The following is a 24,156-nucleotide window of genomic DNA, read 5'->3' on the forward strand; positions in this document are numbered from 1 at the left end:
TTGTTAGGATGAGGGTGAAACAGTTCTGGTAAGAGTATAATTTGCACATACAAAAAACTCATGTTTGACGTTATAATGAATCATCGGTTCTAAATTTGAATACAGTTTGATCCAACTATCATCGCTTCATTATCTTCATCATCTAACTCCCTCTTTCCAGCACAGTTTTGCTGTTAAAACTAAAAGGCTCTTTCACATTTCCTATAAAATGTGGCAACATTTCAAATTATCTTGCTGATGCACCCTTAAGTATGACAAATATTGATTTCTGGACGACCACCTTTCTAGGAAAAGTATAATTTTGCTTGATTTCTTTCAGATGATGATTCTTATCTAATAGCACTCGCTGCTCATCAACTTTGCGGATCTTTTGGTGCTCTGCGGATCTTTTGGAAGCACGCTTCGCTTGATTTGTTAGATCGCTTTACAATTGCTACAAAAAGTCGTTATAAATAAAAACTACTCAGTTAGAAAATGCTTGTATTGCCAGTTAGAAAATGCTTGTCTTGAAGCCGATGTCTTGAATTTTCTAATTGCCAAAATTTTTTTTGTTCAAGTAGTTTTCGCTTTAGAAAATGGATGAAATTAAACTTAGTTTTACAAATATGTCCTCTTTATCAGTGATTTCTATTTAAATAAACAGAAAATGAAATTGTTGTCTGGAAAACTCATTTTTTTATTACAATGTAAATATTGATAAATATTTTTTTGAATAAATTAGAAGTGCTAGTTTTTTTCACTGACTTTCGAAGAGGTTGACAAAATTTTTATCCTGAAGGAATATTTATTGTTATTTTTAGACCAACTTCAACTTTTCAATAAACCGTTTTTGGCGGAATTTTCATATCACTACCCTTGCGAAAAGCAAAGGTATTGCAATCAGGTACTAGACTTTTCACCCGTAAAAAACTATGGAAGTCATTTATGCAGGAAAAGTAAATTTCAATACTTGCTGAATTTCTTGAAAGTTCAAATGAAACTACCTCATTTTGGTAGTAAAAAGGCAGATTAAGTTTCCCGCTGTAATGTTTTTTCAATTAAATTTCTTGAACCAAGTTGATTTTTTCGGATTCGTAGTGCTCGCCCTTGTTTCGGTCGGTTCAATTTTCGTTTTTTTTATTTGGCGTTTATATTATCTGGTAATAATTTTTATTGGCTTACATTTACCAAGTCTGATTTTGAATAATTTTGTCTTTTTCTCAAGTTTTTTCTTTCTTTTAAACGGTTTCGGCTTGTGTTATATCGGCTTTGTCAAACTATTTTGCGTAGTGTCGACGGGACAAATTCCCGTTTGACTAAATCAGGTATTGTATCGGTTGTATTTTTACAAGTCGGTTTTCATTTTTTTTTCAATCGAAACTTTCCAGTTTTTGTTGTATCACGAAATTTGAGAAGCTCCGCTTCGCCTCTGTGTCCTAAAGTTTTTTTCCGTACATTCATATTCATGGTAGTTTAATAATTGCCAATTTTGGATAATTAATTTGCGCTATATACCAGTTTTCTAGAAACGCGTAGTTTCTAAATTGTTTTAAGTTCACGAAAAATTGATTCTAGATTACTTTCGACCTAGCAAGTTTCTAGATGGCGAGCTAGCGTGCGAAGTGTAATAGTATTACTCCTTTTTTTTCCAACCTAACTCGCAAATAAAAGTGCTCATTTGTTGTTTTCCCGTTAGTAAACATATTTTTGTTTTGACGTTGTATGTGCAGAAAATTTTGACATCGCAATCAAAAATGTCTGAATTGTTTGAACTGTTTTTGAAAAATTTATTTTATGTTTTGTTTATAAAAAGCTATTGCAGATAACTTGAAGGATAGTCAATCTATAGTTTGCCCTGATAAGAGCAGCATTTTTGAGTGTTCATGAATTAAGTTATATGTCATTTTCTAGATCGTGAGATCGTGTTGCTTTCAGTTTTTTATAGCAAAGAAAAAGGTTTGACTTTCGATTTTTATGAGGTTTGACTTTGATTTTTGTTTAAGTTCGTTTCAGTTTAATTTGCTGAATTAAATGTAAGTTATGCTTCTTTATAGCGAAAGTGCATATGGTGCAGAAAATATGAGGGTATTTTAGCTTAGAAAAACGGATTTCAATATTCAGATTCACCAGCGGAATAAAAAACCTATTGATCCAGTTTTTGTTCTGACTACTCTGGAAGAGTGAAAAGGTACTATGGATTAGGGCTCATTTTTTCTAGCCACTTTTGACTACCTCTAGGAACATCTGAAGTGGTTAAGCGTGGTATCATATTAAAACCTTATCAGTCATGATTAGGATTCTTAAAAGAATTTCTAAAAGTCGTCGCATTGTCAAGAAAAACTTGTCTGAATACTTTTGAATTTTTTCTTTCTGGAAAAGGATATTGACAACAACGGGGCATCAACTATGTGCTTCATCTACATTTTTTGTAATAAGTTTCAATACAATTTAGCTTTAACAGTGATTTTCTAACTTCTGATAGGAGAAGGATGGTAGTGATGCAGGATCAATACTTCGGTCCAAGATGGTAAGATGGTGTATCAAATTGAGCATGTATCGATGAATCTTGTTCACAAAATAAAGATACTTTTTTTATACCATTCATGTTTCGATTTTTGTTCGACTTCATATTTCGACTTTCGGTAGGAACATGAGCTCTGCGATACCATGGCTTTTTATTTCAAATGTTGTTTAAGTTATGTTTGGTTGCCATACTTAAAAATTTAAGTCGAAAATGCAACTATCACCAATTCATTTTTATGTTCAAGTGATAACTTCATCATTAATTAGGTGTTAATATTTTTGTGTCATATGTATCGTAGCCACTGGCACGAACTTTTTGAGAACTGGTTACATAGTTTTAATCCAAAAAAAAGCTCTAAAAAAATTTTCATTTCACCCACACGAATAATTCTGATAAAATATCCTACTTAAAAAAATAGCTCGCATCAATATCATCGTTGTGTTTTTTTTCAGATAAAATATATGCATACCAAGTTCTGTGTTTTGTTTGAAACACTTTCTCGTTTGTTCTTTCTATTCAATATCACATCGCCTTAAACATCTGAATGAGACGAAGTTTTTTCGTGCCTTTTAAAATAATAGTAGTTGAAGTGGACTTGTGTTTAGGACGATGCCACGATAGCAGCCGAGACTGAAAACATAGACTGGTGGTGTAAGTTCTACTGCTCCGAGGGACTCCCAGAGAAGGGCGGCATCTATTCACAGATGGGTTGGGACCTCATGAAGGTAACAGTAAAGTCATTTTGGGTAAATTTTCAAACTGATTTTCCGTGGCACACAAATGCGGCCTTGAGTTCTGGAATTTGAATATCCAGGTTGTTTGCTTAGCAAATTTATGAAATCAAACATTATTTTCAAAATAGTTTTTGTTTTCATAAATTTGCTAAGCAAACATCCTGGATATTCAAGTTCCAGAAGTCAAGGCCGCATTTGAGTGCCACGGAAAATCTGTTGCAGAAAAAAATGGTCTCGCAAACTTCTGGAATTTGAATATCCAGGGTGTTTGTCTGGCAAATTTATGAAATCAAACATTATTTTCAAAATAGTTTTTGTTTTCATAAATTTGCAAAGCAAACACCCTGGATATTCAAGTTCCAGAAGTCAAGGCCGCATTTGAGTGCCACGGAAAACTTGTTGCAGAAAAAATGGTCTCGCAAACTTCTGGAATTTGAATATCCAGGGTGTTTGTTTGGCAAATTTATGAAATCAAAAATTATTTTCAAAATAGTCTTTGTTTTCATAAATTTGCTAAGCAAACACCCTGGATATTCAAGTTCCAGAAGTCAAGGCCGCATTTGAGTGCCACGGAAAATTTGTTGCAGAAAAAAATGATCTGGCAAACTTCGTCCTATTAAATGAAAAAGGTTTTCACGGAGATAGTATTCAATTTTCTAAACAATTCATGATTTAAAAATGCAGCAAGGTACAAACCGCGTGAATTTTTTTCAAGATCAGCTTGAGCGGTTACGCTACCTTGTGAATTCTCTTAAGAAAACTTTCTACTGATTACATGGTACTTCTGCTCATATCAAAGCCTAAAAATTTTCCATTTGATTCTCAGCAGTATAAAATTAAAAACCACGATTTTGAGTTGAAAACATTTCTGAAAATCCCAAAGCTGTACTTTTGGCAAAAAGTATTTGCCTAGTCTAAAGTTTCTGTCTGCTTATCTTAACTGCTTCAAGAGTGGGTTGGGTTAATCAGTGTAATTGCCCTTAGAATGGTTGAAAAGTCACGCCCTTTCAAAAATCTTCGACCAGCTCGCAGAAAAAGTTTTGATTAGCAGCAGGCTAATAATTATAGATGTTAGTTAATGAACGGTCTTTGTTGAATCGGGTGAATCAATAATTAATACTCTGTTTGGAATGCATTTCAGGTGTACGACTGTGAGCTGGAGAAAGTACAAGGCTTTGCCGAGTTCAACGACTTCGTGCAGAGCTTCCCTCTCGAAAGGGGAAAGTGCATGGAGGAGGACGACGACGTGGACATAGCGGGGGAGTTCAAGGGCTCCTTCCGCATCTACCCCCTCCCCCACGACCCAGAAGCACCCGTGCCCCCAAGAATATTCAACTCCCTGCCCGAGAACGCACCCACCGAAGTAGTTCTGAGAGTGTATGTTGTCAGGGCAGTTGATCTGCAACCTCAAGACGATGGGGGAGCAGTGAGTAAATTGAAATTGTAGAAAATTGGAATCAAAGTGAGTTTATACCTAGAATGAGGGCCCAAAATCAAATAGCGAATCAATGTACTGCTTTCAAGTATCATCCGTTTTCCAATGCTGAAGCATTAACCGTTTTCCACTGCTTAAAGATTTCAACTATTTTGATAGTCATGCTATGAGTAAGAGTTTTGCAATTTGAGTATTCTTTTTGTTTGCAGGCTGACCCCTATATTGTGATCAAGTGTGGTAAGACTAAGATAGTGGACCAGGAGAACTACAAAGCCAACACTCTCTGTCCAGTGTTCGGAAAGTACGACACCTTGAGTTGTTTCTCCTTTCTTTCAAACTTTTATCGAAGTTTTGTGTTTGTTCCAAAATGAAAGTTTTATTCGGAACATTAAAAGGCAGTATTCTTTTTAACTATTATAAAGAAATATTATCATAATTATTTAAAAGGTCAGAATGTTATTGATTGCTTGTTTCCCAAGTCATCATAAAGATCCTATTTTGAACAAATTAGCTGCGCCGCAGGTGAGTTTTTGAAGAAAAAAGACTAAAAAATGCGTAAAAAAGAAAAAAAGACCAAAAAATGGTTTTAGGCACTGTCTGGAAAATGTCGACTAAAAAATGCGTTTTTTCAGCGCGTGATCCTCCTCAAATTAGTAAATATTGGCGCTAAACGCGTCTATATAAAAATTTATGGGTCGATCAGCCAAAAATGGATGTCGTAAAATAGTAAGAAAAGGGACCTTTTGGGTCGGCAGAGGGGGTCGAATCCCTGAGGGGTGAAGAGGCTTCCCCACCTTAAGTCCTCCCCTGAATATACCTATAAGCAACAGAGCTTTAGATTCGTACATGCCTGACACTAATCCACGTGACTGTGATTAATTGGGTTGTGCTTGTTTAGCGTGTTTGAGATCACGACTATGGTTCCGATCAACAAGGACTTGGTGGTGCAGTTGTGGGACTATGACATGTTGAGTGCGGATGACCTGATTGGCGAGACGAGGATAGATCTAGAGAACAGATATCTGACCCATTTCAGAGCCACATGTGGACTGCCGCAGTCGTACTGCATGTAAGTGAAACTACTTAAAATACAAGCAAAAAATTTTTTTCCTTGCCTGTTTTGTAATTTCACAAAATTTGAGAACTCTTTTTGCCGTTTTTTCAGGTGCATGCAAATTTTAGCTTAGTTTCCATATCAAAAAGGGAATTAACTTTGTGAATTGACCTCCAGAGTCTGTAAAACGTTTCTAATTTTGGTGTCTGCTAGTCAAGAGTTTAAATTGATGTGAAGTCTTTGTTAATTTTCGTAGTTTCTGAATAGCCTTAGTTCATGAATAACCTGTTGTTCGTAGCTGATGTAAAATTTATAGTGATTAAAAAACGTAAGTCTGCCAGTAGCATTAGTTGATTGGTCTATAAACTTCTTTAGTTGCCCTTGGTGTCATGTATCCATTGAACTGACGTTTTGGTGTTATGTAGAGATGGTATCAACAAGTGGCGAGACTGTGAGACTCCAGTTGAGATTCTGAAGCGGGTGTGTCGTGAGAGAAACCTCAGCGAGCCCCTCTTCGTATCGGACGACACCCTCTGCATGCGAGGAGGAACACCCTCCACCTCCCCCCTCGCAACACCCTCTCACGTGGCGACAACGGTGGAGACCAAGGGAGAGGAGGGAAGTCAGGAACAATCACCGCAGCAGATTTACCGACTGCAGGAGTTCGGTCGGTGCTTTCATTCGTTCAATCCCACGATTTTATACGACAAATACTCCCTTCTATCGACGAATACTTTTAGCTAATAGAAAAACGATCAAAAAAGGGGGTTTCGCTTTTAAACAAGGTGCGCAACATCAATTCGCCTTAAAGAGTGGAACAGCGAGTTTGTCGGTCCTTTCCCAGTTGGAGGAAAATATAATAGCAATCAACTCGCTTTCAAGACGGAAACAGATTGCCTATAATTTATAAAATTAATTACATTTTTACCCTTGCGATTAGCAAGCGTTATCAAATCGGAATGTAGACTTTTTTCAGGTTATTAACTAGTTTAACAAAATCAGTTGAATCACAATTTCATGAAAATTCAAATTTAACTATTGGGCGGGTACTAATTACTACAGGGTAGTTTCAGGGGGACTTGAAACTTTTCAGAGGTTTTTATAAAATCAATTTTTTTTTCGCACAACTGGTTTCTGCTCAAAGATTGTCGTCCTTGTTTCCGCTTCGTAAGTTTTATTCAGTTGCTAATTTGAGTTTCAAATGTCTTGTTTGCCATGTTTGATAAAAACAGGTATTGTGAAAGGTTTTTTATACATTTTGGAAAATTTTATAATTTTTGCACAAAAAATTGTTTTTTATCAAATATTCTTCTACTAATTTACAAAACAGGGATATCCATAGAAAGACCGTTTTATTTTTTTTTATTTGTCTGCATACTCCCCTGGCCCTTGATCTTTTTTGCTTTACCCCTATGTCTACAGACTTCAAAAAGTCGGTGGTGAATATTTGACCGATATTTTTGATTTTTTTTCGTTTTCTCAAAAACTAACCTACCAAATCTCAGATTTTGGTGTCAACGAATAGAAAGGATTTGAGCGTTTCTACATAAGCGGCTACAAAAACTCCCAAATTTTCTGGGAGTTTTTTTTTCTACCCGAAAATCACCATGCCAATTTTTTGATTTGATGAAGCTTTCAATCGAGAAACCCGATTTTGGGAATCTTCTCTAGTTTACCGGCCACGACCTGCGCTCAGCAGAAAAAAGTTACGGATTTCGGAAAGTCAAATTTTTGAACTTTGACCGTTTTTTAAAAATTTTAAGAATTTTCTTTTAAGCTACACTATCAAATCTGAGATGAAAGTTTCAATCGAATCGAAAGTAGCGGTTGCGCGATTTTTTCCTGCAGAAGCGGCTACGCCCTGATTTTTTGTAAGATAGTGTTTTTATGTTTGGGAAAACTCCAAGATTTCAAAAATTTTCTTTCTTCTTTTTTATCTCATTAGAGAACAGCTAAGGGTTTGTTTGGGCAAGGTCCAATTTTTGAAATTACGCATTGCGTCCCGCATCAGTATAACAAGTTCAAAAAATATCAAACAGGTACCTCCAGCTTTAGCTGGGCCCTAGGTATCATTCATCGAGCCATATGAAAACTTTGGTTCACCTAGTTTTTGTTCAATTTTTTTTCCATTTTTTCCCGACTAATGCTTTTTTATTTAGTGCTGTATCGCAAGTGGTGCGAAGCTCCGCTTCGCCTCTGTGTTAAAAAATCCCATCTTGGAAGAAAGCCACAAGGGTCAGTTAGTTCGCTATCGAGTGTTGTCTTCATAACTTTGAACTTGATGAACTCAATTTTGAATTTGAAAAGGCGATGTTGAGAACCGCATACAATTAATAAGTTAGTGAAAACGAATATGGGAATTTTCTTGTTGCAAAAGTAAATTGACATTAATTCTCATGTTGAAAAAAGTTAAGAAAGATTGAAATGAGCATTTTTATTCCGAACTATGTTGGATTTATTGTTTTTGTCTGAAAATTTCAGAGAAAGACGTGATGGTGAACCTTCACTGGGGTCCTGCACAGGAGCGACTGGCACTGCATGTGTTACGTCTGCTGGATTTAGCCCCCGAACATGTTGAGACCAGACCACTCTTCAATGACATTCAGCCGGGCATAGAACAGGTTGGCCTTACTTTGAACATTATAATAATAAGAGAAAACATTTCGTATGTTTGTTTTCTTACCTCGATTCTGATTGGCTTACGACGTGTCTACTTTTTCACATATTTTTTTTTACCGCACTCCATAATTTTATTTTCAAGTCCTGATTATTAATACAAAGCTTCGAGAAACAGAATGATGTTACAACTAAAACTGCTTGAGACTATAATGGTTTGTTTTTCAAGTGATATTGAATGATGTTACAACTGAAACAGAATGATGTTACAACTAAAACTGCTTGAGACTATAATGGTTTGTTTTTCAAGTGATATTGCGTTGAGCTACCAAATTGTGTGTTTTAATAAAAAAAACTCAGTTACTTTTTTCTATTTTTTAGATTAAAATGTCATAATTTGCTCATGAAAATTCATTTGCATGTGATTTTGTCGCTGGAATAATCAATTGAATTGATCTTTCTAGAGGCAAATATGACATAAAATTTCACTAAACGACGGTTTATCAAAATAACGTTTTTTGAGTTTGTTAATAAATTTGATCTTGACTGGTCAGAACATTGTGTGAAACCTGACACGGTTTACCACTTTCATAAAATTGACCTTGCTTAAAGCAGTTTCTTCTAGTAATTCTTCGTTTTATTGTTCCGACTTTCGGTACAAAAGTAACGGAATGTTTGTGCTCGGGGTGGGTTTTTTTTTTCTTCAGATAAATTTCGACTTTTTAACTAGCCATTTTTGACGGAGTATTTTTATATCATTCGAAAGGTATTGTTGTCTTGAGCTCGAATTTGAAAAGATATTTTGCCTGTGATCATTTTTCGGAAAGTTACGGGGGTTTAAAAATTGCCATTTTGGCCAACTTGGGACAATTAACGCGCGATATATTTCGCGTTATTAACGCGTAAGCGGAGAGTTAATCCATCTTAGAAATCGTTCCAAATTGGTTAAAAGAAGCCTATTTGCCATAATTGATTTGTTACAAGGAGCGAAATCTATCCTTTTGTACTTTATATGGCGTGTGGGGGGATGATTTTTATTTAAAAAATTTCAAATTTTAGAAATTTTTTTTTTCATTTTGTTTTATTTCATTGAATTTTTTAACGTTATTACTGCTCCATAAACCTTAAAAGGCAGTCGGAACATTCAGGGCTTCGCCCTGATACGAGCAGTCTTGTTATTTTTAGGGTCGTCTGCAGATGTGGGTAGATATGTTTCCGGCAGAGTTCGGAGCGCCCCCAGGAGACCCGATTGACATATCGCCACGAGTGCCGAAGGAATACGAGTTGCGGGTGGTGATCTGGAACACAAAAGAAGTCATTCTGCAGGACACCTCCATCACAGGCGAGGAGATGGTCGACATCTATTTGAAAGGGTCAGCTCATGTTTGCATTAACATAACATAATACGCACAGAATTGAACATCCAAACGTGATTCCTCTAACGGCAACAGTTAAAATTTATTCTATGGTCTGTCTCACAGCGAAATGAGTTTTTTGTTCCAAGTTTTGAAGAAAGGGCGGATGTTTCTGCTTGGGGTTGTTTTTTCTCTAGTCAAGCTTCGGCCTATTGACTAACAACTTTTGACGGAACTTTATATACAGTCTGAGCGACGTTGATGCCATGAGCTCAAAATTAAAGATAATCCAAAAAAGAGAACTAATCAAACTAATCGAAAAAAGAGAACTTTAAGTTGATAGGGGTATCGAGTTCAGGTATCAAATTGATGGGGTTGTTTGCACTCCCATCAAATCTGCTACTGATTAGAAACATGGCTTGTTTACATGATAGATGGCTGGATGGAATGGAGGACAGCAAACAGTCTACTGACATACACTACCGCTCTCTCGACGGGGAGGGGAACTTCAACTGGCGATTCGTGTTCCGATTCGACTACCTCCCGCAGGAGAAGGTCGGCTATGCTGTTGCTTCAAATATAATTTCTTTGATAAATAACGACTGCCAGCACATTTAGTGTTGTGATTGCCTTATAGTTTAGAGGTTAAGGTTTCCGAACCCAAAATTGTCTCTGCTCTGTAACAAATAGGGTGATACAAATCATCGTCTGCTTTATTCATAAAGAAAGTTTTGAACGCTCTTTTAAAAAAAGCAGGTGAACCTAATTATTTGAACCTAACAGTTGTACAATAACATAGGTTTACATATGTAGGTGATAGTGGTTAATGAGAAGGAGCACTTCTGGTCCCTGGACAAGACAGAGACACACTTGCCAGCTAGACTGTGTGTGCAGATATGGGACAATGACCTCTTCTCCTCAGACGACTACATAGGTATAGTGACCACCTTCAGTCAGTTCAGTCAAATACACATCAAAATAACCTCCATTTATTTTCACTTTTATCAAACCAGGTCTGTACTAATCAGATCAGTACTAATCAAAACAGATCAGATGTAAGTTCAAAAACAATTCTGCTAATTTCACAAAGTATTTTGAACATGGGCGTTTCTTCAGCTTCAATTTTAGTGCAACCTTGAGAATTGAGATTAGGTTAGATTTCCGCTTTGAAAAATACACTCTGCGAAAGCTGCTGAAAGTTCCAATATCTTTTGCCCTTGAATTCATTTCTAAACTCGAAACATGACCTAATTAAGGCAACCTAAGTTTTTATGGTTCTAAAATGTACCCTATCAAAGAAATATTTATTGAAATGTGGCACTTAGGCAATGTAGCAAGTCATTCACCATAAAGTTTTCGAGCGACCAGTTTTTTCGATTTTGATTCTTTGTTATTTGTTTGGTTTTGTTCAGGCCAAATCTCGCTTCCTCTGGAAAACATGCCGGCTCCTTCGAAGACAGACCGGACGTGTAAGCCTTACAGGGAGTTCAACCCGAAGACAGGTGAGTTCAAGACTAGAGAGCAGCAGAAGATGAGTCTGATGAGTGCCAAGAGGACCAGGGGCTGGTGGCCATGCATGACTGAGGACACAGAAGCAGGCATACTAGCTGTGAGTCACACAACACATTTCCCATAAATAAACAAAACGATATTCGCTAACAACGAACTGCAAAAAAATGCGCATACGAATAGAGAGTTGACGGAGATTTTGAGCAGTTTTCAAGAAACTGTTGAACTTTTTTTTTCATTTATATTTGAGTTATAACCTCTCAGATCTTTACTGTGTAATTGAATTTTTGAACTGTCTTATAAAATATCATCGCCATTATCTAAAATATGTACGAAGTTTTCTTGAAAAAAACTCTCGAAAAGGTTATAGTAGGTATCTTGAGAGCAAAATAAAAATCTTATTATTGATTTATTTTGATTTGTTTTGTGTTGCAGGGAAAAATTGAGATGGAGCTTGAGGTTCTACCAATTTACGAGGCGGAGGACAAGCCAGCGGGCAAGGCCAGAGACGAGCCAAACGCAAATCCACATCTGGACCCACCAAAGTCAGTCGTCCTTTTCTTCATTATTATTACAATGGTCAATTAACTTAAGTCAATGTTTATGAAACTATTATGATGTAGTTAAAAAATAACTTGGGCTCGAGAGCTTTTAGCAATCTCTCAATTTCGAAGCTGAATTCCACGCTGTCAAAGTATACCTTCTTAATAAATTCTAAATTATAACTTCTGCTCAGTAATTTTGGGCAGCCTTACTGTCTACCATGTCACCTTTGGGGCTCAAAAGTGAAATTAATGGTCTAAGTGGCGAATCATAGTTCAGCATCAGCAATGGTTAGTGAAGTTTTGATAATTTTCAGATGATCGGTGATGTGTTTTAGCCGTCCGGAGTCGTCGTTCCTGTGGTTCATGAGTCCCTGGAAGACTCTGAAGTACATCATCTGGAAGAACTACAAGTGGAAGATCATCGGGGCCCTCTTCCTCATCATCTTCATCGCATTCTTCGCCCTCATGATATACACTCTACCCGTTAGTGAACTCATTCTTTCTTTTACTCTTCTTTGCAGTACTTTTTAGTGACTAATGATTTTTCAAGCCATCTTCAATGTTTTTATTTTGTGTTTACAGTCTTTACTTTTTTAGTGACTAATGTTTTTAATGGCTTTTTTTTCGTATATATAACTTTTTTGTACTTGTTTTTTTTCGTATATATTGCCTAGATGTCCTTGAAACACCGATATATTTTTAACTTAAAATCAAATCAGCATTTGAAAATGGTTTACACCTTCTGTAAACACATCGGGGAATCTGAATTTGAGTTTTTCTCTCGAAACACAAATCAAATTTTGCTTTAACATAAAATAAACTACATGCCACATTAAGCCGCATTTATGAATACGAATATTTTTACCCATCCTTTTACAAAAGGATGAAGTTTTTATGTTCCGGGTTCATGTAAGCGGTAGGAAAGTAATACAATTGTTGAACCCTAGCCGGTGCCACATACTTGATTGTTTTATCAACGATATTACTGGTCACTATTGTTTAAAAGTATATCAACAAAGCTGATTTCCATGCTGTTAATAGCTCATTTCAATGCAAAATATACCAAATTCAAAAGCAATTATAAAAAGTTCTACATGTCTATTTAGCAAGCCATCACTAATAAACTGGTCGGACTATAAGACAAGGAGGTAAGAAGTTACCAACTATTGGGCTCAAAGTTTGTTTGCTATGACTGTTTGAAATGAATTGAGTTCATTTTGAAGCCACGAGGAGTTTTAAAAGTAATCGAAAAGCTGCGTTTGTTTTTCTTGCAAGCATGGGCAACTGAGAAAAATAAACAGAGAAAAAATTGCAGTTGGACATTTTTCAGCCCACCGAGAATAGCGGAAAAAGTCATAAGTCACGCGCAATACAGCACTCGCGCCGAATAAAAGATATCTTAACGAGGCGGAAAAGAAATACTCGACAAACGAATTGGAAATGTTGGCAGTTGTGTGGGGGGCTGAATACTTTCGAAATTACATACTGGGCCGAAGTTTTTTGATCGTTACCGATCATAAAGCCCTGATATCCCTTTTGAACGGTAATAACAAGAAAAATAAAACGATGTTTAGTCGTTTAACCCGCTGGTTAGATCGACTAATTCCCTTTGATTTTCAAATTGAGCATAAACCGGGGGCTAAAATTGGTTTGGCGGACTATTTATCACGGCATCCAAGTAAAGAAGCAACGCCAATTAGTACGTATGATAATATGTTCACGGTGGCAAAGATCAACCTAATTCGCACCGCGCTTGGCTTTAATACATCCAGGGGACCTAATACATCCAAGGAACAAAGTTGTACAGCGAATAGAAAGCCTTCTATAAATAGACTGGAAGTTTCGTCATATAACGATTCGGTAGAAGGCGGAAAAACATGTAAGCGGAAATCAACCAATCAGATGCAACCACGTGGTTTAAACCGACGGCCAAGCGACATGCGCGCTGGATTAGTTGGGGCTATTATTCATTCAGAACACAGTTGTTCAAAATTATCCAATTCCAATCTTCAAAATCAGAATATTCTTACATCCAGCCCTCAGAATTTTAAACCGAATAACAACATGGACCAAAACATGCGCAAATGGCAGAAATTTCTCAAACAGCATCCAAGCCTAAATAGTAGTAGCGACGAAATCGAAGAATTGCCCCCAAATGTATCACTAGAAGCCATTACCAAAGAGACAAGATCGATACGCACAAATACAACTCTCTCGTTACCCTCGGAATTCAAAGGAGAAACAGTACCACCAGTGGACCCAAACCTTGTATGTATGTCAATTATCCCGCGAAACTGTAAGATCGTTAATAAAACTACTGCATTACCTGACCTGTTTAACTTAAAATTCATAGAATCAAATTATGTATCGGACCCCCAACTGAGCGCTATTCGCGATCTCATTGTTAATCAAGACCCGGAAATACATGAAAAAGTTACTCGAATGAGCCGCTATCACGCTCAATTCGTCATTGATTTCTCAGTGAAGGAAAATGTAGTTTGGATGGACGATAAATTAGCAATCCCAATTAACCTCCAGTCAGCAATCAATAACAGAATACACGCGTACCATCACGGGAAGTCAAATATGTTCGATGCCGCAAAGGACATCTGGTATCCCTATATCTACCGATCAATAGCCTCCATTGCCGAGGGGTGCCCTGAATGTACTGCAGCCGGTAAGAACTTAAAGACGCTAATAAGTAAAAATCAACTGGGATCTGTACCAGAACCAAAAGAACCGAATGAATCTGTCCAATTAGATTTTTGGGGCCCCATTAATTACTTAAATGAATCCTCTAAATATGTGCTCGTAGCGGTCGACCGGTTCTCTCGTTGGCCATCGGCAATGATCTGTGGAAATAATCGTTCGGACAAAATATTGAAATTCTTGAAGAGTTATATATCAAACCACGGGGTGCCACGAAAAATCCATATCGATCAGGGAACTAATTTCATGTCAAATGCGGTCAAAGCTTTTTGTAATGGGGAAGGCATTGAAATCATTAAATCACCGGTAAACGACCATCGGGCAACCGGGTGTGTCGAGCGTACTATTGGAAGTCTTAAGAATTCAATCCTTACTTTCGCTCACGAAAAAAATCCTGAACCCTTGGAGAAAATGGTCGAACGGGCCCTTGGTGCTCTCAGATTCTCAAAAAACTCAACACTTAGAATTTCGCCTTTTGAAGCTCATCATGGTAGAGAAGCAAACACCGTTTTACGGAATCTTACTAAAAAACCATCGCTGCAGAATCTGGATTGGTCACGGGTACTAAAAACGAAAAATGCTTGTTTAGATAACGACGATCCTAGTGTACAAGATATGCCCCATCCAGCCGACACAAACTGGGGTGTACGATCAGATCTCGACTATGACATTAAAAACAGAACTCATGCACGACGCCTTACTGTGGATCAAGCTGGGAATCAGGACGACGAACCGTCAATACGCAAAAGCTCAAATCCCGCAGGACAACCGGGACCATCCGGATCATTGTTTCAGCGCACTGGAAACAAAAACTTAAAAAGGTATAGACCAGTTCATTCTAAAATTAGATCTGAGAGTGCACACTGACGTTAGATAATGGAGTTGTGCTTAGGAAATCGGGAGTGGCCACGAAACCCATATCGAAGAAAAAATCAAGAACCGCAGCCAAATCCGTACTACCGGTACCAGTGATCGAAGCGAACAAACGGGCTACTCATACAACACTACCACCGCCAACCCCGCGCGACTTGAAGGAACGATGGACCAAGCGGACTGCGGAAAAGAATCGGAAGAGGACCGGGCGCCGATTCGAAGAAAATTACTCCGAATCGGAGGACAGTGAGGATCTACCGATTATCTCGGTAAAACGTACTCCACAACAAGTAACGACCACTCCGGAAGCACAAGTAGAACGCTCAGCAACAGCAATACCAGAGGCTGAAGCTGAAACCGACCAGGACACCATTCCGGCACTAGGCGGCGAGTTGGATGCTCCAAATCCAGGGGTGCAAGCAACGGAGAATCCAGGGGTGCAAAACCCAGCAAACCCGAAAACCACCGGCAAGAAAAAGGGAGCCTCATCCAGGAAAGCTCGGCTGGTCTCTTACAGTAGCCAGGGGGATAGCCAAGACGAGACATCATCCACAACGTCTAGAAGAAGTGGGCGGAAAAGAACGGCGGTCACCAAAATGGGGGGCGTAATGATCGACTTTATCAATCAGAACAAGGAAGGAAAAAATTGATCGTCGAATCCTTTAAACTTCAAACTTTGTTAAACTGTTCAAACCCAGGGAGAGGGTGAGTCACTACTGGCTTAAAACTCAATCGTTATCACTATCAGTGATCCTTTAGTTATTAACAAAAAGTCGTTATTATAAAGTCTGAGTTGTATACTGTAACATGGAGCTAGTAATTCTTTTCAACTATCTGCAATCAATCAACCATCTATTTTTCTAACCATCTATTTCAGTCATTAAAGTAAACCTGCGAAATTATTCTACTTAACTAAAGTTTTCATTATCGAAGGAGAAGTGTCGTATTGAGTAATTTAGTTCATTTCCAAAGCTGTCAATCAAATGTTCACTATTGGTGCTAGACTAATTGATTAGCAGGTTTTTGTCCTTGGATCTGTCTGTCACCCTTGGATATTGTTTCTAACCACTCTTGATGCTAACTTTGCAAGATTAAGTTACTGTATAAATATCTCGGAATTAACAATTGCTCGACGACAGTTTTACTTTCTCGACAGCGGCGAGGCAAGTGCTGTCTGCATTTTAACTCAAGTTCTTAGGGTGTGTCTTTCTCAATTTTGGCTTATTCCCAATTGTCACTTGTTACCAGTTTTTGTGGCGCCAGTTTCAGTACCTCAGCCAAAAGAGATATATCGGCGTATCCGGTAGTGTTGGTGCCCAACAATCATACGATTGCGGGTTCAAGTCTCATGTGCGTTTCCAATTTACAAGGTCAGCGCTTGCAAGATAGCCCTGGGAAGTTCTTTTCCATTTTCCGCCCCACATTTAAGTTTCAACGAACGTAATGAATTTTTGCATGGTGAACAAACTAATTTTTATGAACAGATTTGTTCTTCATACCTTACATCGTAATATCAGGCGTTTAGCCCTAATCACACGTAATACAAAGAAAAATTAAAATTTAAAATGTGGGGAAGGAAGTGGAAAAGAGTCTGGCACTATCTTCAGGAGAGTCTAGGGTTTTCTCGAGGGAAGAAATGGATTTTCAAAAAAAAAATAAAAAAATTTTGTCGACCTTTTTTTAGGTTCAGCAAATTACTCTTATGAGCTATCCCAAATCACTATAAAGATCATATTTTGACTGAATGTTCTGCGCCGCAGGCGAATTTTAGCAAAAAACGGGTCCGAACAGAAAAGGCGTTTTTAGGGAATTTTTTTGGAAAAACTTCAACCAAAAAATTTCTTTTTGCGGCGCATGCTTTCCCTTATAAATTAGTATATACTGGCGCCAAAGGTGCTTTTGAAAAGTTGTAAGATCAGTCAGCCAAAACTGGATATTTCAAAATAGTTCTAACAGAGGACACTTTGGGTCGGCCGAGGGTCATTTCCCTGAGAAGAGAACGTCCCCCCTAAATCCGCTACTGCCTATCTCAATGCGCTCATCATGATTAAATGAGCTCTAGCTCAAACTTAAAAAATTAACATTGAATAAAGCCTCCCGGTTGGTTGTTTAAAAAACATTTGGACAGGAATCCACTGATCGTTTAAAATAGATAAGATGTGACTTTTGAAGGCATATGAATTTAGTAGGTTATACTGTCGATTTTTTACGAAAAAATTTCTAGATTAGTTTTAAAATTCGGTGCTTTGATTTTTCATGTGACGCTCTCCATATCAAAAGTTCAAATGACGCAAAAAAAACTCAATGCGGATTTTTACACTAGCGAATTTGCGAGCGTTAGTTTTATAGTACGAACCGTTTTTTTTTAACCTAACTCGCAAATATAGGTGTTCATTATTTTGCGGCAAATTGTTCATTTTTTGGTGGCACTTTTGCTATAATCACAATCTATAGCATTGGAAAATTCATGGCATCTGTTCTCTGCTTTATTTCAGGCTATTTTGCTTTTGTGGCTCAGTGGTTAATGCGCTAATTTTTGTCGTGTTCTCGCTAGTGTTTGCGAAGTGCAGCGTCGCCTCTGCGTAATTAATTGATTTGGCAGTGGAACAAAAGAATTTACTGACCCATCGATCTCAAATTTGGCTAGTTTTTTTCAGCCAATAATAAAAGGTTCTCGAAATTCAGCGAGCACAATAAATTTTTCTGTGAAAGTCGAAACATAAAACAGAAAAATATGTTTTCTCCTCGTTTACCAACAATATTGTGTCTGTCACCTATTTGTACGTGCTAACGATTAAAGTGATTTATCTTTTACTTAGCTCATGTGTTTTTTTACGAAAAATCTTGAACCTAGTTCCGCTCACAATTCATTTTTCGCATTTCACATTTAAAACCGTGTAACTTAGCGTAATGAATTTTTTACAGGTCGTAAGGTCGTAATAGTTCTTTTTAGTTTTCTTCTCGTCTCGATGTTTTTGAGGACAAATCCGCTTTCAAATGCCGCTCTCAAGTCACAAAAGTGCAAACAGTACAAAAACGTGAAACAAAAGTTCTCTAGCTGCAACAAGTAAATTTGATTTTGAGAATTGATACTTTTTTTGATAAATTTGAAACCTAAAAATTGAATTTTTTTTTCAAGAAATTAGTCTTTTTTGTTCTTCTTGAGTTTATTGACACTTATCCAACTGTCAGGTGTCTATGTTTCATTTTCAAAGTTCATTTCATTTTTGTTTCCCAAAGAAAGGCGAGTTACCATTTAAAGTAATAACAGTGCAATTGGTGCGAAACATTTTGAGTTCCGTGAATGACGTTTATTTTCGAAAGCGGATTTCAATTTCAAAATTACCAGTCGCATGAAAAATTAACTAATGACACAGTTTTTCTATTTGGTTTTTTAAGAAAAGAATAAAATAGTGTTTTTTCTCCGAAATCTGAAATTTAAAACTTGGTACTGTTCGATATTAATACCTAATAATGCCTTAGTTATGAATTATTAGATTTCTAAACTGGCACTTTTTGTTAGTCTGCAAAAAATTTTGAGAGAAATTATGAACGTGTTTTTTAAAAGTAGGATGAAACAAACTTGATAAAACTTTTTTTTCATATGCTCGAGTATCAGAGTTTTGGTATCAGCTAGTTTTCGTCAAAATTTGCATTGTTCCTTGCAATGGCATTCGTAGCATTACTTTTCAAAGTTGTATAAAAAAAATTTACGTATCGTTTTTTTAAACAGAATCTCCAAAAAATTGCCAATGCAGCTCTCCCTAAACTCATCTGGTCGACGCAGCAATAAAACTAAACCGAAGCTTAAAGTTGCTACATTTGTAGATGAGTACGTAGCAAACAAATCTTTTGTAATTTAGTAACACGTTTTCGGACATGAGCAAATAATTGGTTTTGCCTTACTTTTTTGAGTTTTTTGAGATGTGCTGGGGTTCGAAAAGCTTGTTTCAGGTTCAGCATTCAAATTATCATCTTAATTGTTGATCAACATTTTCAGAAATTCCATAAAATAGTTGTTTAACATTAAAAGTTCAACATGATTTTTTAACTGTCATAATGAAGGTCAAATTTTGTATGTTTTTTTTGCCAAGATTCCTCCTTATGTTACCAATCTTCCCTATGTTATACCTGTGTTATCTCCGTCTTCATCCCTATGTTACCAATCATTTTTCGGCAATTCTGTGTAGAATACACTATAGGTATCGTATAAGCGTACTATTAATCGCATCAATATTTATGCTGAAGCCAATCTTTTAAGTTTGTTTCTTTGATATGCAGCTGATAGATTAAGGAGAAAATTGTGATTCATCGCTGATCCTGTTTTAATGTTTTGAGCTGTCGATGTCTGTTTTATACTACAAGACAATGGAAGCGTTATATCAATGTTGGATATCCCCCTATTGGATTTTTTGACCTTGTACAGAGCTCATAACTAGTCTAATAAAAAACCTAAAAGTTTGATATAAATGACAAATTGAAAAAAGTTTTGATTCTCATGTGTCATATTTTTTAGCAAACGGAAAAACGAAAGAGAGAAAAAAGACCGTTCGAGGCTATTTTAGATGACATTGCTTCATTTTGAGCTGCTCCATATTTGTTCTCACTGGGACACTGAAAAGGACAGGAAGGAACTATGGATTGGATTGTTTTTTTTGCTTAATTTTTTAAGGGTTCCTCCTTGTTAGAAGTTTTCCTTCGTTAATAATGTTCATCCACTTTTTTAAAAAAATCAGTTCAATAAATACAGGGCTATATAAAAGGTTCTTTTTGATACAGCTTTTTCTTAATCGTTTTCTTTTACACATGCGGGGCATTGTGTATTGGAATGATGAAATTTTTGTTTTGACCTTAATCGCAAATAAACGTGCCGTTTTTCGTGGCTCAAAAGTGCTACTTTTGCTGGCTCAAAAGCGACACTTGGGTTGTCTAAATCAGAAGGCTGCATTGGCACAATATTACCATAAGCTTCGATATTTGATGTGTAATGAGATAACACAGTTGATGTTTTTTTAAATCATCAATTGAAGCACAAAAGCTATTTGTTTCTTACAACAGTGCAATAATAAAAACTTCTTCCCCTCAGTATCAAATTTATTACATGCAAAGTTTGTGTGGTTGCCTTTAGTTGATTACTTTCCAAATTATTTAAAAAAAGTGTGTTTTTTCGGTTGTAATTGGTTTGTGAAGCTGCAACTTCGCCTCTGTCTGAAATTACAACCCATTTTGAGAAAAACAAACGGTTGAAATTTTCAATTTCATTATTTTGCCTCCGTAGTTTCAATCAGCAGTGTTTTTTTGTGATTTTACAGGTAAGTTTAGAAAAAAATCATTGTTAAAACCTGTTCGGATTTTTGTTTACCATTATTGCATCTCGATTTTCATAAATGTTTTAGGAAGCTATGACAAACAAACTAATTGGTGTTGGAGAAGACAACAGGTAGTGTGAAATAAAATGCCGCCAAGTCGGCTCGTAGTACTCAATTCAGTTGTTAATTTTTGTGTTGTTATGTGACGATTGTACGAAATTCGTACGAGTGATCGTTGTAAATTTTCAGACTTTGACGTTTGTGTTTCAGGTTTTGGTTTAATTCCTTAGTCAACGCCCAGAGTCGGATGAAGGGGTGACATCCCCCTTTTTCAGAGATTTCCATCCCTTGCCACCCAAGGGTCCCTCTCTGATATCTTTTTCTGATACTCGTTTTTTTTCGACCAACCCTGAACTTTTTTGAGGTTCCCAAAAATTGTTTAAATACGCTCCTAATTTATATGTTAACTGTCTTATAAGTGGAGCATTGGTTTAATTGAAGTGAAACGTAAGAAAGGGGTGGTATGTTTCAGTGTGACATATATTTTTTGGAATACGAATCACGATCAAAAAAGTTTTCTGTAATACCACCCTTGAGCCCATATGTTCTTTGAGGTAGTCAAAATAGGAAATTCATTGAAATTAAAATCAGGACAGATACGAAAATTTTGATAGATCAAGTTTTCGACATGTTTGAAAATTATATTTCTGCGCCTTTGGTCTCGTTTTCTGTCGGTTAGTTTGCCATGCTATTTTGTTGTTGTATTGCAAGTGGCGCGAAGCTTTGCTTCACCTCTCTGTTTAATTTTGGACATCAGATAGTCTTTTTGTTAGCTGCATAATAGTTACTGCCAAACTTATTTTCTACTCTTTATTCAAAAAGTTTTCATGATGGTTTTAGCAAGCTATAACGAACAAATTAGTTGGCGTTGGAGTCTAACAGGTAGTAACCATAAAGAGATATCATGAGTCGATGGTTTCTCTAGAAACTACATCAGGTTTAAATTAGTTTCTTTTCTGTTGTATTGTTGAGATTGTCTGAAGTTATTCAAGAGTTTTTTCAAACTCTGCCGGCCTTCTTTCATTAAGTCGTTCAATTGCTGTTAGAACTATGCTCTAATGAAGATACTAGGGACCTACCAAGCATCTAATAGCTCAAAGAAATTCGTGGTGCATGTAAGCTACTTCAATGTCGTCCCAAATTTCAATCAAAAGTCTGTTACGATGAGCGCAGCTAAACCACGAAATTGAATTTAAAATTCTCGCAAGAATTTAGTCATGTCTCTCGAATGATTTTTTTGATACATTTCCTCCTTTTAATTAATTACTTACCATAATTTTACGGGACCAAATGCGCAAAAATTTTGAGCCAATCAGCTTCAAAATAAGATCGAAACGGACTTATCTTCAATCATATATATTGTATACTTTGGCTAAAAAATCTTGATTGGTAATCTTAAAACATAATTTTGTTTCGGTCCTTCTGCCATTATGGACTCCTCCCGGTTCAACATTAGGAACTGGAGTTCCTTCTCGAATCTGTTGTTGACTCTAAAGTTGTTTATTTAGGGAGCAATGGTGAACAAATTGGTGGGAGTGGGGGCATGAAAAGGACTCGACATGGACCACGTCATCATTGCACGACATACAACTGCAGCACAAAAATGAAGTTCACGTCTTTTTTGGATGACTCATTTCGACCACATGAACAAAGTTCGTTTTGTATTTGGACCTGGGTGCATTTTATTCTTATTATCTTCATTATTTTTGAAGGCTTTCTTTCTATGTTCATTACAGAGGAAATTTTCGACGCATTTTGAACCAATCAGGTTTGGTTTTTTGAACTTGGGATGCAGAATACCACGAAATGCTCTCGTTGAATAACTCTGATGCTCGGAATGACATTTAAATCGATAACGAAATTACCCTAATTTGTATGCTTGCATATCCTATCTTCAACTGCTTAAATTTATCCCTTTGAATTTAAATTGAATTCCAGTCAAATGTTTTATGTGAACTTTTGAAATAATTCAATTTCGAATTCTAAAAATAATCATATTTTTGAAGTGCAATTAAAATTACTCAGAATTTGTTTCAATTTAGCATGATTGAATACATACAAAATGTATATGAACGATTAGTCATGATTGGGTTCTGATGGAGCTGCATGAATTTATAGTTTAATTTGGTGTTTTCGAATCAGATATTTGAAAAAAGAATTGTAAATGTATTGGTCAAGCACAGTAGTGTAAGAAGAAAGACAGAATTTATTTCTCCAATTATTTGTTGAGCAAGGTTATACACCACCAGATATTGGGACTTATACAGATCAGACAACACAATCCTATGATGCTCCAAGCGTCTGCCCTAAAGGGTCATAAATTATTTTAAAAGTGAACAGATTTTTAAATATTAAGTTTGAAAAAAAATCTTCATTTTGTTTTTTCTATTTCTTAAGTGTGACTAAGGTATAATTTTGAGTCGTCCGAGCACTTAGAAGTAGATTTATAGGATTCGAATAGCTTCTTGGTTGTCCATGTTTAAACGTTTGGTTTGCCCGATAATCTGGTCGATAAATATCTTTTGTTCTATTTTTTTTCTGTTTTTGTAATTTCTGAGAAAATTTCGATTTTTTTTTTAAATTGTAATATCTCGAAAAATTAAACAATTCTGATTGTTTTTTTCTCACAAATCCTAACTCTTTGGATTAGCCCAGTCCCAAACAACCAATGGGTTCAATTTTTGCAAACTTTTTCACAATTCATAAAAACATTTAACCAGTGCAAAATTTTAAAATAAAAAAGAATCTTTGGATTCGTTGTAAAATCTTGATATTTCCTTTCAAGAAAAATTTCTATTAAAACGGGCAGTGAATCTATAGTTTTAAATTTGTTGTATACTTAGCATCTTGTATACCGTATCGAGAATCTTTCAATTTTTCGTTGGCAAACAGGTTCCGCAAGTATTTTCGCACAAGATTTCCTTGTTAGTTTTTGAGAATTTTGGAAATTAATCATTTCGTTCAAAAAAGAAGCAGAGCGTTTTTTATTTCAACAATTAGGGTGAATTACACAAGCTTGTAGATATGATAATCATAAAAGGTCATCCTTTTTTCCGGAAAATATCTTCACACCACGTCTTGCCGTTTTCTGAAAAAAAATAATTAAATTTCAAATTTTAAACAAAAAACTACAGCACCGATAAACTGAAACGTCATACTGAAAAATAGGGACAACATTACTGCGTTAGTATTCTATTAGTTTGCCCATTAGTACTTAGTGCAAAAAAATTGATGTTAAAACTTATTGTTTTCAAAGTCTCATTTTAACGAACTTTATGTGACTGATAAAGGAACTGATAAAGGCCCTAAAATCGATCATTGCACTCAAATATGCACGCTATCTGCGGTTGCGAAGATTTTGCTTCAGCTAATTTGAAATTTGAGCAATTTTTGGGGAGGCTATACATTTTAATTTCGTAAACTAGTGTGTTGTGGTTACCCGCAACGAACGTAG

General features: G+C 36.3%; 1 protein-coding gene across 7 annotated transcripts in view; it reads left to right on the forward strand.

The window, feature by feature from the left end:
- Window positions 1–22,921, forward strand: part of LOC134844594 (myoferlin-like) — a 64,780-nt gene extending 41,859 nt beyond the window's left edge. For 3 of the 7 annotated variants that reach the window (XM_063861345.1, XM_063861349.1, XM_063861351.1), the window contains 15 exons: window positions 8–28; window positions 2,462–2,506; window positions 3,109–3,228; window positions 4,379–4,663; window positions 4,882–4,973; window positions 5,571–5,741; window positions 6,152–6,393; window positions 8,208–8,347; window positions 9,528–9,715; window positions 10,132–10,252; window positions 10,511–10,631; window positions 11,110–11,306; window positions 11,642–11,751; window positions 12,087–12,234; window positions 22,211–22,921. In XM_063861345.1, coding sequence (XP_063717415.1) covers window positions 8–28; window positions 2,462–2,506; window positions 3,109–3,228; window positions 4,379–4,663; window positions 4,882–4,973; window positions 5,571–5,741; window positions 6,152–6,393; window positions 8,208–8,347; window positions 9,528–9,715; window positions 10,132–10,252; window positions 10,511–10,631; window positions 11,110–11,306; window positions 11,642–11,751; window positions 12,087–12,234; window positions 22,211–22,249 — 2,040 coding nt within the window. In that variant the 3' untranslated portion in view covers window positions 22,250–22,921. Of the gene's footprint in view, window positions 1–7; window positions 29–2,461; window positions 2,507–3,108; window positions 3,229–4,378; window positions 4,664–4,881; window positions 4,974–5,570; window positions 5,742–6,151; window positions 6,394–8,207; window positions 8,348–9,527; window positions 9,716–10,131; window positions 10,253–10,510; window positions 10,632–11,109; window positions 11,307–11,641; window positions 11,752–12,086; window positions 12,235–12,857; window positions 12,900–21,542; window positions 21,585–22,210 lie in introns of all 7 variants that reach the window. The other 4 variants (XM_063861347.1, XM_063861346.1, XM_063861348.1 and 1 more) reach the window with 4 other exon arrangements.
- The last annotated feature ends 1,235 nt before the right edge of the window (window positions 22,922–24,156 follow it).

The sequence above is a fragment of the Symsagittifera roscoffensis genome, chromosome 4 (genome assembly GCF_963678635.1).
Source record: "Symsagittifera roscoffensis chromosome 4, txSymRosc1.1, whole genome shotgun sequence".
Taxonomy (NCBI): domain Eukaryota; kingdom Metazoa; phylum Xenacoelomorpha; order Acoela; family Convolutidae; genus Symsagittifera; species Symsagittifera roscoffensis.